This window comes from Mus caroli, unplaced genomic scaffold, assembly GCF_978045245.1.
Source record: "Mus caroli unplaced genomic scaffold, Mus_caroli_1 scaffold_13, whole genome shotgun sequence".
Classification (NCBI taxonomy): domain Eukaryota; kingdom Metazoa; phylum Chordata; class Mammalia; order Rodentia; family Muridae; genus Mus; species Mus caroli.
This window is the reverse complement of record NW_028227268.1, coordinates 18,318,667-18,338,329: the sequence shown is the minus strand read 5'-3', so window position 1 is coordinate 18,338,329 and position 19,663 is coordinate 18,318,667. Positions and strand designations below refer to the sequence as shown.

The window sequence follows — 19,663 nt, the reverse complement described above, 5'->3', positions numbered from 1 at the left end:
GATGCCTCTTTAGCTGAGATCCCCAAAGATCCAGGCTGCATAGGACCTGAAGGCTTGCTCACTTCTGCTTTCCAGTCAGCAGCAATGTAGCAATGTAGGAGCCAGGCAGCACAGGGAAGGCTCTGAGCTCTGGGACAGACACCTGCATCTCTTTGGGTGCTTGGATCCCCCCACTCTGTGGCCTTTCTGCAGGCCACAGGCTTCGACTTCTGAGTCTTCACTTAGGATGATGAGGCCTACCTGCATGAATGGCATCGTGTCTAATTTTTGTCTCCGCCAACCCCTCCATGATCCTCCTACTTCCAAGGCCACCTTCTGCTGTCTGGTCTCCTAGCTGTCTCCAGGAAACTCACCCAAAATCGTTCGAGAGGCTCCTAGGGTTGTTAAGAGACCCTTAAAAGCTCCCTTCTCCTGGTCAGAGGCCTTGGAGTCTCCCGTTCCCTCTGGTGTTCTGAGAATCTCTGCTTCCAGTCCCTTGACCTTCCTTGCTTTGCCCACAGAGGTTTTCCTCCCTCCATTCCTACATTAGGCTAGATTGGTTCTGAGCCCTCACCCCCATCCCACAGTTCCCAGGGGGAACAGTCCCAGCAAAAATACATGGAACTCAGTGCCTGGGTGGGAGATTTCCCCCTCCCTCCTCACGACAGACTGGCAGCCGTATGAGGGCGGGTGGGGGTCTGGCGGCCAAATTCTTTGTCTTCGAGGTGCCTCAGTAGGGGTCCGGTGGAGCAGCGCAGAATACACACAGCCTCTGACCGATAACTCCTGGAGAGAGCGCACTTCAAAAGGAACCTCCGGGCAGCTACTGAGGTGGGGGTGGGGGTCCCCATCTCGGGTCTGAAGTCCCTGTCAGTCACACACAGCACGCAGGCTTCCACGTGCCACATCTTTTGCTGCAGGTCCTGGGTCCCAGATGCCTTCCCCTCCCTCAACCAGGAGACCACCCTTCCTGTCCAGGGCGAGCCTCATATCCACCCTCACTAGCTGGTTTCAGAGTAAAAATAACCCTTTCCCGCCATGTGCAGCCTACCCTGATCTGATGTTGGTGCCTATCAAGAGAGATGATGTGTCTAGGAGATACTCGTGGCAAAGGGGCTCCCTCATTGCCTGGGCAGGGTCCATTCCTGCGTTGCCACCCGCAGGCAGGAGGAAGAAAATTAAGCCTGTGTTGAAGGAAGGACACCTGGCAAGAGAGACGAAAGGACTCCGGAATCCCCTCCTCTGGGGAACTTTCAAGTGGGGGGGAAATCCCCACGCAGGCCTCTACTCTGCGGCAGCAACATGCGCGGCCACTCCCCGCTTCTGGTCCCCTCCTCCTTTTCTTCTTGCACCTTTGCCTGTTTGTTTCCTACCTTCAGAACAGCACCTGGGGCTGCCTCGGGCTCTGGGATGCCTGTAAGAGGCACCTGCATACACACAGCCCTTCAAGGGACGACCAGTTTTAGCCACACCAGGACAGCTTCCCACGCATCTCTCAGGCAGCCAACATCTCACCCAAAGCCACCAAGAGCCTTTGCCCCGCTCTCTTGGGCTGGCACCTGTGGAATCTTAAAGATCTAAATGACCCCCAGAAGCCCTCCAGATTAGCTCTTGCCTCCACACCATAGCAGTGTGTTGGAGGCCAGAGAAAGCAACGTCCCTGTTTTCAGAAACACTAATTTTGGACTGCCCCCCCACGCCCCCCACGCTCTGATGCAGGACTAGAGATTTAATCCGCATAGATGTTCAGCGGCCTATGGGGAGCCCCCATGGGATGAGCAGCAATCAAGATCTCAGCTAAAGGCTACCTAGTAACCCAAAAGCCTGTGAAGCAAGCTCCTTGACAGAAGCCTAGGCCCCAGGCTTTGCATTCCCCAATAGTGGCCAGCCCCCCCTCCCACTGCCCTCCCAGGTGAATCAGAAACGGGGCCTCAGAATCAGCCGTGCCCCTTGGGGAGGAATCTTCTGGGAATGCCCGGCCCCCGGGGGCATTTCTAGGGGTGCTTATCTCAGTACCATCTACCAGCTCTACTAGTCTTCAGCAGGTGGGGGATTGCCTGCTGTTCCTTAGCCCTCCCCACTTCTCCCCTTCCCCTTTCTCCCCCCACCTCTTCCTCTGTCTGGGAGTTCACCCCACCCCCGCCCCTGTCTCAGTGTCTCTATCCACTTGTCTCTCTCTATCTCCCCTTCCTCCCCTCTTTCATCTCTCCCTCTACCCCCCTCCGGAGAGCCGAGGATCGGGCTAGGAACTCGCAGAAGCTGTGACAAGCCCAGGCGGCTCTCTCGACCCTTGGTGCCCCCAGGGGCCAGTTCCTTGCTCTCCTTACACCAGCAGAAGCCATTTGCCGAGAACAGACCAGCAGGGGCAGTGGATCCGAGCTGTGGGCACCAGCCTGCCGGATCAAAGGCTAGGAATGTCTGCTCCCCGTAGGACTTCCCTCGATCCCATCCACCCCTAACAGCAAGAAAGCCCGCCATTCCTGGCTAGGCAGGTTTAGGTGGGCTCCTTCTCTTCACCATCTAAAGTCCCACCATGGCTTCTCCTTGGGCTTGCTTTCTAGGTCCCAAGCAAGGAGCATTTCAAGGGCTGAATGTCTTCCGTGTCCGGGGAGAGAGGCTGAGGTACCTAGGTAAGGGGACTGAATCCTAACAATCTAGGTATGATCGGGGCTCAGACTTAACTCCCAAACTGTGGAGACCTGGTAAGAAGAGTGCCCCTTGGAGGCCTGAACACTTCCGCTTGTATAAGAGCTTCAGTAGGTCGTAGGGTGAATCTGGTGTCTGCACGGGACAACGCTTAAACACCAATCGCCAGGTTTTAGTTTCTCATCCGTAGAAGGGTAATATAGGTCAGAGACCTGGACATAGGGGAGGTAGATGTTCCTGAAGAGCCCTCGCCCCCAACCACTACTAGCCAGAGCTATACCGTGTTTCACTCGTCCCAAATGCTTCCACCCTAAGATCCAAGAAACTGCAGGTACTGCTGAGGTCCGGCCAGTACGCCTGCAGGAGGAGAAAGTGACCGAATCCTCCCGCAGGAAATGCAAACGGCGGCTGGTGTCAGTTGCAGGAAATGCAAAGGCTGCAGGAGGTCGCGATACCAATCTGACTCTTGACAAAAGACTCAAATGACACTAGCTCTGTCCCCCGGCGCCGCCGGCTGGCAGACCTTCAGAGCCTCAGCGGACTCTCCCGCGCGCCCCGCGGACACCCTGGAAGCGACCTGCAGCCGGGTGGCAGGGGCCGCCAGCTCGCGAGCCCGAAAAGGCTGGAGACTGGGAGGGGTTGCATTTTTCTAGCCCCTGATCCCAGTCGCGCGATCTGGAAACAACCCCTTTGCTTTCTAGTCTCGATTCCTTACGGGCCCAAGTGCCAAGGGATCACTGTTACCCGACAGAAAAGGGAGCCACCCATCAATGCCCAAGCCGACCCCTTCACCACGTGAACGCCGGGTCAAAGCTCCAGCTCCCTAAACCTGGCTCGCGTGGACTGGGAAGGGGGTGTCCCAGGCCAGCAGAGAATCCAGCGTGCCGGGTCCTCCCGAGGCCTCCGTGCGCCCGGGGCGCAGGCTTTGCCCAAGTTTGCCGGGAGATGCCCTTCCCAGAGCCGGAGTTGTGGGCCGGGCGGGAGGGGCCCGTGATTGACAGGCTGAACTACAGACTCATCTCTTACCTTAGGCCGCGGGCGCTGATTGGCTGCTCGCTGACATCCTCAAACCCGGCTGCTCGGCGCTGGGCTCCGGAGGGGGGCGGCTGCGGGTGGAGGTGCGCCTCTGACAAGCCCGAAAGTCATTTCCAACCTCAAGTGGACTTTGTTCCAACTATTGGGGGCGTCGCTCCCCCTCTTCATGATCGCCGGCAAACTTCCTCCTCGGCGCTGCTTCTAATGGAGCCCCACCTGCTCGGGCTGCTACTCGGCCTCCTGCTCAGTGGCACCAGGGTCCTCGCTGGCTACCCAATTTGGTGGTAAGACTTGCCTCTTGTCTGCCTGCGGCCCCGATCTCTCGGCCGCGCCCGGGGACGGTGGGAGGCGCTGGCCGGGTCTGGGCTGCAGCAGGCCTGGGGCTCTTTTCTCCTTGCTTCCCGTTAGCCCCCCAGCCGTCCACCCCTCCTGGATCTTATGCTGGTGTCGCCTTCCGAATCCAACTCCTGGCTTCTCGGATAATCACCATTTTCCCTGCTACCCGCCGCAGAGGCGGGAGGGCTCTCCCTACCCCTGAAGGTCTCTCGTTCTTAGTCTTCACCCTCTCCCACCCCAATTTGGGGGTCCCGAAGAACCTTCGTTTGCTCACACTTGCATTTCTGTGCTGTCCCCGCGGCCCGGCCACTCCTCTTCTCCATTTTAGGGTCTCCGTGGGTAAAATTATCCTGTCCTTTTTCGCCACCGCACCTCTTCGGTGTCTCGGTCAAGAGATTTCCCACACACACAATACTCGCGTTTGCCTTCATATTTGAGACCCTAAGGGCTTTGGGAATCCCAAGTAGGGGACTTAGGGGGTATTTCAGTAGATTCTCCCCACTCCGTTCTAGATTAATTTTGTGCCTCTGAAGTGACTATAGAATTTGCTGATCCTAGATGCCATTGCTGATCCGGGTGTATTCGTTCCTTGCTTGTCCATCCCGGAGAAAATCGAGGAGGGGGCTCTTTGAAAATGTACTTGTTTGGGAGGGGTAGGCTTGCTGTTTTTTTTGAGCGAAAACCTAGTTCTCCATGTCAAATTCGTTGCTTTTGGAAGACGGGGAAGCTAGGAGAAAGGGCGAGGGAAAGGGGAATTCTGTCCCTGAGAAATACGGATACAAAAGGCATTTTAGTAAATAAGGCTGGGCGAGCAGGCGGAGTACTTGGAGCTGATGGGTGTGTGAAGGGATTCACTGGAAGATAAACCGCCTTTTGGAAGCCCCAGCTCCAGGGACTCCCCTGTTTTCCAAGCCTCATTGCTGCTCCTCCTCTGTAGGTCCTCCGGTGGAAGACACTAAAACCAGTTTTCTAAATTACACCCCAGCCCTCTCAGTCTCCAGCCCCCTGCATTCCGGAAAACTTTAATAAAAGAACCCTCCCCTCCTGGATAGTGGCTAGAGGCCTGGGGGGGCGGGGGGGGAGGTGAGGAGGAGGAGGAATTTGGGACCTCTCCATAAGAAGGAGACTGGCCCCTGGGGTGAAAGTTAGAAGTGCTACCAGGGTAAAGTGCTGCCTACATGGCCCCCTCCCTGTCTGCTACCTGCAAGCCTGCAGTATGAGGCTCAGAGCTTATAAAATACTGGGCCACACCCCAAGCCTTTTTCCAGATGCTTTGGGGTGTCTGAAGGCCAGGGGAAGGGGCAGTCATGAACCCAGGCACCCAAGCCATGGCCTGCCCAAGGTTCTGTTTAGAGGGTCCAGGCGTTGCTCCTTAGGTTGATAAATACGCCAAGGACAGACCATCTTTCTTTCCTGTGTACTTGGGCTGGTCTGGGGCTCCTGTGTGGAGTATATAGAGCCTGTGCATGCTGGGGTCAGCCAGGGATTCCCGAGTGAGGTTCTGCCAATTGGTGAAAGGTTGTCTCCGGACGGACTCTCCTTCCCCCAGCCAAGGCCAAACTCTGCCTTCTCAGGGACCCTGCGGCGGGTGCATAGGAAGAGGGTACCTGGAGCCCTAGGGATGGCATAGAGGAAAGAGGAGAGAGTGGGCTTGCTAGTTCTGTGAACTGGAAGAGAACACTTCCTGGGGCAGTACCAGTAGGTTAGATGGTGGTAGCAGTAGCCTCGGTGTGTAGTAATGTCCAGGAATATCTAGGTAAGGTCCCCATCCGACAAGAAATATTAGGAAAACCTGGAGGGCAGAGACAGGCCCTAACATAACATACATGGCCTGTTTGGGGGTTGAGGGGGGACCAGATGGCTGCTTTTGTCTGAGCCATAGAGAGTATGTATGAGTATTTTTGAGATGGGTGACGGTTGGTCAGTGCCTGTGGCTACTACCTCTGTGTGTGTAATACAGTGTGTGCTCTAGGTCAATGTCCCTAAGTGTCTGTGTACCTGTATGTCTCTGTGGGTAGAAGCTGTTAGTGCCTGAGACCCAGGCAAGTGTTTTGTGCGAAATCTTTTGGTGTGTGCCTAGGGGATCTGCGGCCCACAGCAGGGTATGCTGTATCTGCATACAAGTATCAGCAAGTGGCTGGTTCTGTGATGTGACACAGAAGTCCAGAAGTATTTGTTGCTTGTGTAAAGGGGGACCTCCTAGCTTTTGCCTATGCTACTGGACATGGCGGTATTTGTGTTTGGACTTGTGTGCTGTCTGTGCATGTGTCTGTGTGTGTCCCTTCTCCCGCGCATGCCTTCCTGACAGCGTAAGGGGGAGGCCCAACAAATGTCTTTGTGCGTGAGATCGGTGTTCGTGGCATGACCAGCCTTGGTTGGAAGTATGAGAGTGAGCCTTGTTGATACCTGGCTGAGGGCTGTGTCCAGGCCCCACTTCTGATCGTGTCCCCAAATGTCAGTGACATAGTTTTGTGCCAGTGGTTATGCGTCTGTGGTCATGTTTGCTGACACCTGACTTGTGGGTGTGAAGAATACCTGAAAGGGGTGCTTGGTGGACATCAGTGGCCCTGAGGGGAAAGACAGGCAGGAAGTGGAGGTCGCAGAAGGTGGCTGCAGACACAATCGGTCTGGGATCCCAGCTGGGGTGGGGGCAGGGCCTTCCTTGGCACCATCATGCCTTGCCTGCTTGAGGACTGGGGCTACGGGCCTTCCCTCTTCTAAGGTCATTTCCCTTTCGTCTTGGAGCTGGGGCATGAATCACTTTCATGGGGCTGGAAGTAGAGAGTGGGTAGGCCTCAAATTCTCGATTCCCCTCCTCTGCCCCGAGGCCGGCAGATTCCAGTCCTTTTAGCGTTTGAGTCCATGACTGCCTGCCACCTCTTTGGCCCACCCGGCTCTCACAGTCACCCAGAGGGATTTACAGGGGAAATGGCTTAGCTGGGATTTCTGTCCACATCACCTCCAGAAAGGACCCCTACTCCTAGTAGCCCGACCCTGCTCTTCCTTGCAAGGGCCCCAACTCTGAGAGAAGGTGATGAGGAAGGGGCTCTGAGGGGCCTCTTACTCTAAAAGGAAGCCCTGTACTGCAGAGCCTCCCAGCCTGGCAGTGGCTGCATTGGAGCAGGACCAGTGACAACCAGCCTGATTTCTAGAGCGCTCCTTCTTAGTACAGGTTAGCTCCTGGTAAAGAAATCTGTCTTTCTCTTTCTTGAGGAATAAGGTCGTCCTATGGCCTTGCCCTGTGCCATCTGTGCTCCATAGGAAATGCCCTGAAAAAAGAGGCCTGGTTGGCTGGGTGGTGTTTGGCAGCTCACTTCACACTGTGTGGCTGAGGACCGGTGATTCCTCCCCACCCCACCCCCTTTTGGGGGGGTCACTTTTCTCACTTTTTACCCCAGGGGGGGTTACCAGCCTACCCAATCTTGCAGTTTAGAGGGGAAATGTTTTGCTGAGGGCTCCAAGCCTGTTAGGGCGCCTGGGTTCTCATTGCACCACTCCAGAGCCCATCCTCCACCCAAGCACCTATCTTAAGCCCTGCCTCAGTTTCTCCATGTGTCACATCCTGCTACCTCCCCTGCTTAACGCCCACCCAACAGCCTTCTCTCTGAGGCTTGGGAACGAAAGAACGTGTTCAGTCAAACCCCCGTGGGGGTCAGTGGGCTGGGCCCAGGGAGGCACCTGGAGACTGTGGGGGAGGAAGGCCCCAGGCCAGGTGTTAACACTTGTAACAGGCAGGAATTACAGCTGGCTGGGGCTACGGCTGGTGAGCCGAGCTGGCTGGAGGCTGTTGATCCCACAGACAGTCAGACAGACAGACAGACAGACAGATGGGAGATACCAGATCGGATGGCCAAGCTTTAGCAGGGTGGTCGCTCTTCCAGAGAAGATCTTGCCGTGGGGGAATTCGTCTGGGGGGGAAAACGAATGATGGGCCCCTTGAAAATGAGTTCACAGCCCACCCCTATTGTGGGCGGGGCCTTGTGCTACAAAGGGAGCGCAATTTGGTGGTAGATCTGTTGGTATCCTTCTAATGGCGTCACACATTGCCACACAAACAACAAACAAGACAACTGGTGAAACGTCAGCTAGTATCAGGAACTGTGTGTGTCCTTGAGAAAAGCGGACTGGACTCTATAGGGAGGAAGGCGTGGGGTTGGGGTTGGGATAGTGGTTGAGGGGGGACACAGCTGTCAGAGGAAAGTCCTCCCCTGCACCCCCCCCCCAAATCTCCAAGTGTCTTATTAACAGCTTTGGGACCAAGAGGTAAAAGCTGGGTGTGGCCCACTTCTTAACACAGATTCTGAAGTCCTGGGGTTTTGGATGTCTAAACTGCAGTGAATCCTGGTGTCAGAAGAGGTGACCTGGGAGCCTAGGCCTTCACAAAGCTGGTACCTGCTGCTGCTACCCCACTGTAAACTCAGCTAGAGCTCTCCAGGGCCCACGCTCACTCACTTCTGGGCCTCTGCTCCAACCTCCATTAAAGAGTCAAACAGAGGGCCCCAGGTAAGAGTCCCCAAGGGACAGACTGGTCCAAGGAAGTTTTCCCCACCCTCTCAGGGCAGAACTCACTGCTTGCAGGAGGACGCAGTGGGCTGGAAGGTTAGAGCAGTATTCATTGGCCTCCTACCAAAACCGCTGAAGAGAAGGCCATACCCTACATTTACCCAGCACCCCCTTTTTTGTTTTGTTTTGTTTTGTTTTGTTTCGTTTTGTTTTGTTGAGATAGGATTTCTTCATGTAGCCTTGGCTATCCTAGAACTTATTCTGTAGACCTGACTGGCCTTGAACTCAGAGATCCTCCTTCCTGCTTCTGCCTCCTGAGTGCTGGGATCAAAGGCACCTGGCCAGCACCCTTCTTGAAGGCTGGGCCACCACATGTTCTGTTCCTATATATTCCCTCTGGGGAGCTAGAAATGTTTCAGCCTGGAAGTGGAGTTCTGAGCTTACCATCCATTGGCTGTGTGACTGAGGGTGATTCTCTGTCCTTTAGCTCCCCACCTCTCTCTTGACTATACTAGGAGGTGTCCATTCATCTTCTTAGAGCCTCGGGGATATGATGGGGACTCCACAGCAGATACTTGGGACCTGCCTGAGTCAGCGCACCCCTTGATTTCTGTGACTTGGTGTACCTGCCCTAAGCCCCACTTTCTACCCAACACTGCCATGCCTTCTTAATTCACTTCCAAACCTCACGTAAGGACTCTCTATTCCTCTATCTCTGGGCTGCTGGCAAAATGACCTCTCCCAGTCTCAGTTTCCCCATAGGAAAAATAAAGTTATGGCCGCTATCCCATGAACATCAGTGATCAAATTCAGGCCCCAGAATGCTGCCGGTATGCAGGAAGTACAGTTCAATGTTTGAACCTCGGTCTGGCCCTGAATCCAGACTTGTCTCTTCAAATAAACCCTCCGAGATTGGCCCCCATGGCTCTCATTTCTTCTTGTTCCATGTGCTTGGCACTGGTGCCCACAGGCTTTTAACTTCCTTCAAAATCAGAAGTTCAGCTTTTTAAAAATATTTTTTATTGTATGCACGTTAGTGTTTTCCTACATGTATGCCTATGCAAGAGAGTTGGATCCCCTGGAATTAAAGTTACAGACAGTTGTGAGCTGCCATGTGGGTGCTGGGAATTGAACCCTGAACCTCTGAAAGGACCAGTGCTCTTAACCACTGAGCCATCTCTCCAGCCCACTGAAGTTCAGCTTTTTTTTTTCTGCCTAGGGGAGGAAGGATAAGGTGGACAGAGGTGGTCTGGGGTCTCCCCTAATCCTCCTGATACCCCACAGTCTTCTAAGCTCGGAAACCTCTGTCATCTCCAGCTGGAACACAGAGCTCACGGGCCTGGTGGGGAGGGGTAGGCTTGGGGCCCTGACTGCTGGAGCAGCCCCAGCACGGGGTGAAGTTGCTTCTGGAGCTGGGGGATGACTCAGAGGGTGATTTATAGACGGAAAGCAGAAAGCTTGGCTCCTGGCAGAAGCCTGCTGCTTAATTACATTCTTTGGGGGGTGGAGGTATGTGGGGCGACAGCAAGGGAGAGACTTCTACCTCGTCCCCTCCGGGCCTGGTACCTGTGATGTCCTAGCGCCAAATAGGGTTCTTCTTAGAGAGTGCGTCCCCTGTACTGAATGCATGGTTAGCCACCGAGAAGAGGAAGAAGTGGGACAGAATCATCGGAAGGACAGAGTCCCGAGGGGACCACCCCAGGGACAGGCTGATGGAGCTCACGGGAAGAGTGGGATGCTGAGAAAGATCACTGAACCTCCACCCTGCTTCTGCTGAAGAATCTCTAAACCATCTGGGCCTCTGTGTAGCCACTCTCCACTTCCCCTTCGCGTGGTTGCCTGTGAAGACCTTCAAGTTGGCTTCTTGTCCTGTGGCTTGGGTCCTGGTAACCCATGGGTGCAAGAGACCAGGCCTGGAACTCAGAGACTAAACTCTGCGTTAGATGACCTGTTGCGTGGAAGTGTGATGACTGCTGCAGAACTGCAGAGGTTCTGATAGCATCAGCCTCGTGCTGGAGGGAAGGAACTCCACTAGCCCTGCCTTAAACTAACTTCTCCGGGAGCCCTACAGCTCGCCTGGCTGCCTGGTGACAAGCTTTTGAGAGGGACTTCTGTCTGCCCATCCTGACCAGTGTAGTGACTCCAACACAGCCCCAGATACTGAATTTCTGGGTCAGGGGTCCCAAAAGGTATAGGACAGGCAGGGGTAAGGATGCCAAGGTCTGTAGCACCTGGCTGCCTGTTTGAGCTTGGTTAGTACAGCTGGCAGGACTTGGCAGGGGTCAGGATGGGGACAGCAGACGGCTCTCCGGTTCCCCCTGAGGCAGGCCTTCTCAAAATGGCCTCATTAATGCATGTGGAGTGAATTCCAGAAATGTCAGGTATACTCACACATCTAAAAGAAGGATGGAGACCCAGAAATGTTCTGTGCTTGGAGAGACAAGAGGAGTCAGAGTGAGAGATGGTTTCCAGGTCCGGGATCCAGGGGACCTGAACTGTTGGACATGGTTTTCCTATTGCAAAGTGATGCTCTGTGCTCAGGACAGTGGATGTTTGCGTTTTCTGTGCCTAGTGGGAGACTGGGAACTGATTCCAGGACGGAGTAGAGACCATAAATTTTATATGTGAGCAGCTTTGAGGTGCAAGCTGAATTGCCAGCCTTCCCAGACCTCAGTTTTCTCATCCACTAAATGGGCAATAACATGCCTTCCCTGCCCATGGTACTAATGAGAGCAGACGGCTCTCATTGCCAGAGTCAGCTCAGCAACTACCATTGTTAGAAGAAGACCAAGATCCCCACCCCCTACCCAGAGGAGGTACAAGGGTATCTGTAGTGGATCCCCAATCTCTGAGTAGAATCTCTGGGGAGCAGAGCCCTTGCTTGGGTTTAAGACCCAGTGAAGGCAGGTGTGCTCCAGTTTCCGCTCTGGAGGTCCACGAAGAGCACACAGACCTGATCCCCACTGAGACCGGGTTAGGAGGTCTGGGTGGAGGTGACGGCAAGGTAGGCAGCTGGAAGCATTCTCTCAAAGCCTGAGGCCATCAGGAAATCCAAACACCCCCCAGGGAATGCCAAGGAAACCCACAGCGGCATAGCCCTGTTCCCTAACTGAGCTAGAGAGACATGAAGAGAATGTCCTGTGTCCCTGTGTTGGCAAGGGGGGTGGGAGCAACAGGACCCTGTGACCAGGTTTGTTGGGAGGGCCTTTCTGCCAAACCTGCCCCTGAGCACAGAGTCCCACTTATCTGTCGGAGCCAGCCGGGATCAGCAAGGAAAACCAATCTTCCAGAGCCTGCTATGCATGCAAATGGGAACTTGTGACCATGTGAACCTGCACACCGCCTCTCTCTAGTTCCTCCACACTTCATAACGTGGCTTTCCAAGGGTGTCATTCTGTCCCTCTGAAACCTCTCATGGTTCTGATCCAGACCCCCTTTGTTTTATTTTGGCCTCTACCTGCCTATACAACATGCCTTTCAGAACCCCTCTCCCGCTCCTTCCTCAAACCGAACACAAAATAGAACAAGAACCTCTGCATGCCTCCTTCCTCTGAGCTGGGGAAGGCAGTAGGACTTGACCCCTAGGTTGGCCAGGGCTTATTTCTGCTCTGCCAAGCACAGGACCTGGCTGGCTTGTGACATGTAGCTGACAACCCTAAACTGTGAAGGGCCTTCGGTGTCTCTAAGGCAATGGGACCCTCCTGAGCAGACTGTCGCAGCCGTGCTGGATGCTGAGATGTCTCCACCCTGTCCGTTCCCTTGGGCTTTGTTGTTCCTTCGCAGCCCAGATTGAAGAATCCTATGTATGTGTAAGTGCTCCTTCTACGCTCACCCAGCTCATGCTATGCATATAAAAGTGGTAGGACCCAGGAGCAAGTGCCCTTGCATGCTGTGTGGCTGTCTTTAGAGACCTAGAAGATATTCTTCCAAAACTAACGGTGAGCAGCTGCTTTGCACAGACCACACGTGGTGGGAGAAGACGAGAGCTCACTACACTTTTACCTCGAGAGCTGTTCCTTCGAGAGTGTGGATCCCACTCTGATGAGTCTAGGAACTCCGACTGGGATCTGGCATCTGTCACTGGAGCTTTCCTGCAACTGGTCAGGTTGTCCTCGACTTAGGATGGTGCAGTGTGGCCATGCAAGTTTTTTGCTGCCCTTGGACCAAGAAGGGCTAGCATTGGCCGATCATTGGGCCTCTATGCTCTTAAATGGTAAATAGACAATGACCTATAAGGTCACTGCCTACTACCCGTGCCCTCATCCTCTGGGGTTCCCTTTTCTCCTTGGCATCTGATCTTCACCGTGTGTGTGTGTGTGTGTGTGTGTGTGTGTGTGTGTGTGTGTGTTGGGGAGAAGCTATGTATGCATTTGTGGGAAGGGGGTAGCTTATTCATGTGTGCATTTGAGCATGGAGCCAGAATAGAACCTATGGTGTCATATCTTGGGTACTCTGTTTAGCTTTGGAAACAGAGTCCTCTCACTGAGACCTTAGGTTCCCTGATTAGTCTAGGTTGCTTGACTAGTGAGCCTCAAGGATTTCCCTGCTTCTGCCTCCCTAGCTCTGGGATTACAGGCACACCACCATACCCAACCTTTTCCCTTGGGTTCTGAGGAATGATCTCAGCAATTAGATAAGCCATCTTCCCTCCCCAGCCTCAGAATTCATGCCCATATTCTAGCCCTGAGTTGGTGTTTCTGGGCTGTTGAGTCTTTCCTTGACTTTCACAGCTAGACATTCAGCACTATTTCCTGCTGAGAAGCCAGAATGCTCTCTCCTTTCTTATAAAGCATATTTCCTTTATGCATCAGCCATTTAGGAACCCCAGAGCTAGACTTGATACTCGATGTTTGCACCTGTGCTGACCTTGGGTGACACATTCATCTTCTCCTTTGCCTGATCCAGGGTTTTCATCTCCATTCTGCGATTCATCCAGAAACATTTTGTATTCTAAACTCCTTGCGGGCAGACCCCATGCCTGGAGCATCTAGAGTTCACCATGCTTGGTCTCTGTGTAGTGGCTACTGAAGCTCCATAAATATGTTTTGGCCATCAGACAGGACGTTGGCTGCCAGCTGTGCTGAATTCTTTCTGAAAAGAGGCAAGGCAGAGGAAAATGAGAACGAAAAATTCATTTTGTCAGCATGGCAGCAGTATGCCTGTGATCCCTGCACTCCAGAGACTGAGGCAGGAGGATTGCAAGTTTGAAACCAGCTTGGGCTATACAATGAGATTCTGTCGCCACAAAAGAAAGAAAGAGGGAAAGGGGTGGGTGGGGGAGAAAAAAAAATGGCTGTTTCTGAGAAGCGGCTCTGAGCTGACAGTTTTGAGTTGGGGGAAGCGCATTCTGTGTCTTCCCCAGAAATGTTATCTCAAGGGATGCTGTTTGCAGGGCTGACGTGCTTTAGTCTAAGCTTGAAGGTGTCATCCCACCTCTTGGGAATCTCAAACATTGTAGCCAAGAATGACCTTAACCTTCTCCTCCTCTTTCACTGCCCCAGTGCTGGGCTTAGCCCGCACCACTGTGCCTGGTTTTATTTGGTGTTAGGAATTGAACCCAGGGCTTCATGCATGCTAGGCAATCACACTCTACCTGAGCTACGCCCCAGGTTGGGGACTTTGTGTCTATGATGACTGTGCCTTCTCTTTGTTTGCCACCCCCCCATACCTGTCTGTGGTGTTCCCCTTGGGAGATAACTAATTGATGCTCTTGATACCACTTCCTAGGTGACACACAAGTACCCAAGTGCCCCCTTCCCTTCTCGCCAGCAGCTATTGCAGAACTACCACCCTGGAAAAGTTCAGGGCGGCATGTGGATGAGAGAGAGAGAGAACACAGGAGACCACACTCAGGACCACACAGGGTGGCTGGCCTCTCTCAGGCCAGGCGTTCCCATTGGCAAAGCTGTGGGGAAGACCCCAAGTAGAACTGGATTAAGCCACATCACTGCTGTGGCAGGAGCCTCACAAGAAGGAGAGGAGAACACTCACTCATGCATTGTGGTGCCTTTGACCCCAACACTTGGGAGGCTAAGACAGGTAGATTTCTATACCTTCAAGACCAGCCTGGCCTATGCGGGAAGTTTCGGGACAGTCAGGGTGATGAGAGACCCTGTCTCAACAAACAAAAATAGAAGTAGAGAGGAGCTTCAAGGTAGGGGAGCGCAGCCCGCTGACCACCTGGCAAGGCTTCAGTTCACCTCTATGCTCCTGCCCTTAGTTGGCCCTAGACCCATCCCAGTCCCTTGACTTCAGCCAAAAAAGCATCCAAATCTACTGTAGGTGGACCTCCATCTCAGAAGCTTCTGCTGGGTGAGAGATTCCAGAACTTTCCAAGGATGACCATGACTCTGGCATGCCTTTGAAACTAAAGCTGCACCCTGTCTCCAGAAAGTGGGCAGCCAGGGAGCAGACTTTAATCATCAGCGAGGAATCTATCTGTCCTTTCTGAGGTTCCTGCCTCAGCCTGGTGTGCACAGAGGGAACACATCACCTCTGTCAGTCTTAGAAGCATGCTCTTGTTCTCCCCATTCTACAGGTGACAAACTAAGCCCTTGAGAGAACCACTTCAGTGCCTAAGGCTCCTCAGGCTGTGGACTGCAGCTCCAATTAGATGCTGACTGTAGGAAGCCAGGCCCTCCAGGGTTTACAGCCCCTCACTGATAGCCAGGAAGCTCCCTCGAGGTCTATCTGGACTTAGTCCAAGCCCAGACACTTTCATTTGGTCTCTGGGATGTGAGCATCACTGAAGGGTCTTAATCTGCCCTTGTGATTGGATATGTTGTTCCTGGAGTCCGGGGCAGTCCTTTGGAGGTAACCTGAAACTGCCATTAGCCCAAGGTCCTGCCCAGGCCTTTGGGGCAGAGGGCTCTGCAGCACTGTCTGACAATTGTGCCCCTTTCTCTGGGGACAGGAATCTGAAATCCCAGGGCCCACACCCACCCTGGTGATGCTCCAGGCATCACCACATCTGGGGAATCCTTCCCAGATGACTGTAAGCCTCCTGAGCTCTGTGGGTTTCTATTTCCTGAAGTCTGTTCTATTAGAGAAGATGACAGTACTGAGGACCCAAAAAGAGGTCAGGGCAGGGCATTTGCAGGGGCTGTGGGTACCTGGAGGGTTAGCATGGTGAGCCCTGTAGAGGCTGAGGGCTATTTCTGCCCATGTCACCATTTTCTAGAATTAACTCCTTGAAGAGACTGATATTGCTTACTATTTAAATTTTGTATTAGTAACACACACACATACACACACTTTCTGGAAGCACATGGCAAGACTAAAACAAGAAAGCACATGTATCCTGTGAAAGTCCAGGACAAGGATCTCAGTAGAATGAAGAATATTGACATTTGTTAACCTGAGGTGAGGCATTTAAGTCTCTGGTACCTGACAAACACTCAGCCTTCATTTAATAATCTCATCCCACACACTCTGGCCAGGATGAAGGAGTTGGATGGGGAAATGGGTCTGTCTAGGTTCTTCTAGCACAGAATCTCGGAGAAGGCTTGACCATCTTGGTGTCCCCTGCCCCCAACCCCCTCCAGCCTTGCAGCATGGGCTCACCCTAGCAGGAGAGGAGTCCCTTGTTTAGCAGCTGTACCGGGGACTGTCCCAGCTATGTTCCTCTCACCTTCAGGACCCTCTTTGCTTCAGGGCCTCATCTTGCCACTCTCAGTCTCAGAGGACCTTCCCTGTGCTTGTGGCTTTAGATGATGTGATCAGAAGGGCAGCAACTGCATCAAGGAACACACCCACCTGACTGTACTGTTCTTTAACCCCAAGGCTGACCTTGACCCTGCACCTTTCAGCCCGGACCTGGCTCTCCTCCTGGCTACTCTCATCTCTAGGGTGACGGTCCCGGGCTTCCATCTATGTAGCTGGGTGACCTTACTTTCTCTGAGCCTCAACTTTTCCCTCTGTAAAATGGGGATGGCAAGGATTAAAGGATGTAACATTATATGAGACAGACAAGGTCTGGCGTCTACACAGTGAGTAATGCTCCCATTTGCCATCATTAATCTCGCTGTCTATTTTGTTGTTCTCGCCATGCATCACCGCTCTGCGCTTTTGTGCTCGCCCCTGCCTCCTTCTGGGGAGGTTCTGAGGACTCCTGTCCACTGTGTGAAGTGAGGTTGGTACCACTGTCTCACCAGCACCTGCTCCACCTGAGCTCCTCCCGGGGTCTCAGTGGGACTCCTTCAACTCTACCCACCATGCCAGGCAGCACAGGACACCAGGCAGCATCTGGGGACAGGTCTTAAGCTGAGGGGCAGTGCTGAGTGTGCCCTGCTTGGCAGAGGCCCAGTCTTCCTGCTCCAGGTGTCTTCCTCCTCCCAATGTCCTCCCCCTCCTCTTCCTCAGGAAGACTGACTGACACTTGTTATCTTTCTTGACTTCTCTGTCACATCTCATTGGCATCTATCTTATCCTTCCAAAGAGGGGACCAGCTCTTGAGGACATGAATTCTGCTGTGTGTCTTGGTGACCCAACTGAGCCTCATATAGTAACTCTGGGGTGCAGAGCACAACTGGGGGAGCACTGTCGTTCTAGCGATTGGTGAGCCGGTGACTCAGGACCCTTCCTCAGAAGCTCCGGTGCGGGTTTTCGCTGCTTCCCGTGAACTGGATAGCAGCTCCCCCTCACCCATGATCTCAGCAGGGCCCAGCCTTGAGCTTCTAGCCTTTCATGGACACATAGCTCTCGCGCTGCATTTGAAGAAGAGCTGTCTGTGGAAAATGGCGCGTCTCAGACTTGTTGGCTGGTGGCTCTCAGACTTTCAGAGCCTCCATTTCTTCTATGTAAAATGGAGGCGGGGGTGCCATGTTGTCAGGGAAAGTTGTAAGGTCCTGCTACATAGGGGCTGGGCTGACAGGGACTGATCATGGGTGGTGTGCAGGTCATTCCAGTCAAGCGAGGGTTGTCCAGGGACTCAGTACCGGGAAAGAATGCAGGTCATCCTGCCCTAGAGAAAGGGCCACGCTTGGGGAAAGCTATACACCTTGTGATGGTGTGCCCCAATTATCACCTTATTTGAAAACCAAAATGGGAGTGGTTCAGGGCAGGATGCAAGTGATTCAGTGAGGACCCTGGTCTGACCCTGTGTCCTGGTGTCCTGCTCAGCTCCTGGGAAGAGGTAGGCAAGTCAGATGTGGTGGCTTCAGGGAGTTTTACTGGGGCTCCTGGGCTGGCCTGTGCAGGTTTAATATGGCTGAGGCATCGGTCATTTCAGCCCTGAGAAGGGTGGTGAGTAAGCCTTGCCTGGGAGGCTGGGGCCGCTGTACACATCTGTCTTTTAGGGCAGAGGACCCTGCTGCGCTGCTTAAAGTGTCACAGACAAGAATGGGTGGCCTGTGTATGACTGATATGCATCCTACACAGACACCAGCTGTTCTGCTGAGAACTGGAGAATGAATATGCTTTTTATTATATAGTACTTTATGCACACAAAGCAAACGCATCATCTATGGGATGTCATAACAAGATGAAACCTTGTGCTTCCCCACACCCGGAAGAACCAGAACATCAGCATCTGTCCTTAGGCTTCTCCCTCCCCACCCCATCTCCATCTCCTTCCACATGTGACCACATCCTGATTTTCGCCTTTTTATAAAGAGAGAAGGGAGGAGGGGGAGGGGCTGTGTCTCTCACCCCGTCTGGAGCTCACTAATTAGGCTAGACTGTCCAGAAAGTCCCTAAAGATTCTCCTGTCGACCCTTCCCCAGTGCTGGAGTGTTACCACCACACTTGTTTGCACGGCTGCTGGAAATGGAACTCAGGTCTTAACTTACAAAGCTTACTGATGGAGCCACCTCCTCAGACCCTGCACAGGGATTCCATGACTGAGATAAAAAGCCGCTGGATGTATGGGCCCACACCTTTAATCCCAGCACTGCAGAGGCAGAGGCAGGTGTACCTGAATTGGGGTTCCAGGACAGCCAGGGTTACACTGAGAAACACTGTCTCAAAAACAAACAAACAAACAAACAAAAACAAAAACCCAGCAACAATAACCAAAGATAAAATGTAACCTGAGATAACAATGCCCACAATACATTTTTCACTTTGCTTATTTTTAAAATAATAAAAAAAAATAGAGATAGTTTGTGTGTGGTCTTCTGTGGTTTCCTCTTCTTTGTCTTATTTTCAAGATGGGGGGGGGCGTCTTATGATATAGACTTAGCTGGTCTGGAATTCACTATGTAGACCAGGCTGGCCTCGAGCTCACAGAGATCTCTGCCTCCCAAGAGCTGGGATTAAAGGTGTGTGCCACCACATCTGTCTTTGTTCTTTCTATATTTTGTTTCTAAGTTCCTCATTGTTCCTGAGTCTTTCTGTATTTCCTTTATTTTCCCCACTGTAGAGTAGTCACTGTGTCTGCTTCCTTCTTTTTGTGTGCACAGGAGTCTCTCTGTGCCCATGGAGGAGAGCTCTCCCTCCATACACTTGCCTTGGAGTGGAGCAGTAGGTCCTGGCTGTTGAATATTCTTAGCCTAGCCATTCCCAAACATGCTCCCATCTCCTACCCAGTATTCCTCTCTCTGCCCATGATCTTCCAAAGCTGTTTCAAACTCAGAGCTCCCCTTGTCCCAGGTCTCTTACCAGCTTGGCTTCTGCCTCCCCCCAACACTGCACATCCTCCAGCTCTTCGGAGCATCATTTGGATGGAGCACTATGTCTCAAAGTGTGTCTCATCACACTGGTCTTATGTGACCCTGCTGGGAAAGGCTTCTAGGGACAAGTAAATTTAGAAGTTAGCCTTGCTTATTGGAATCTCAATGCCACCAGGTACAGCACAGAGGTAACCCTTGCTTTCATTTGTCTAGTCTTTCTCCAAAATAGCTAGCCCAGGAAATCCTCCTGCCCCTTTCAAATTTCAATTTGGTTTTTATGGTCTTTATTTTCCCAATTGGGAGGCTGTAATTTTTTGCAATATATATTTTTTAACATTCTGCATGAATTGAGAAAGTTTAGTCTAGTATCTCCATCGCTTGGGGGTCTCGAGACGGTGAATGAAAAAACATAAGCGGCGAATGAAGGCAGCAGTTAGAGAAGCAGTTGGCTTGTTGCTCTGTGGTCCAGCTGGGTCTCTTGTCCTGAGGAATCAGAAGCTATGGACAACTTGAGGCTGTTTGGCCCGTGTCCAACCCTGCCTACAGTGTTTCTG

General features: G+C 52.9%; 1 protein-coding gene across 1 annotated transcript in view; it reads left to right on the top strand.

Annotated features, from left to right (window-relative positions):
* The first annotated feature begins 3,848 nt into the window (after positions 1-3,848).
* The window catches only part of Wnt3 (Wnt family member 3), a 41,955-nt gene continuing 26,140 nt past the window's right edge, over positions 3,849-19,663 (top strand). The window contains exon 1 of the mRNA XM_021176596.2: positions 3,849-3,944. Within this exon, the coding sequence (XP_021032255.1) occupies positions 3,865-3,944 (80 nt within the window). The 5' untranslated portion in view covers positions 3,849-3,864. The remainder of the gene's footprint in view (positions 3,945-19,663) is intronic.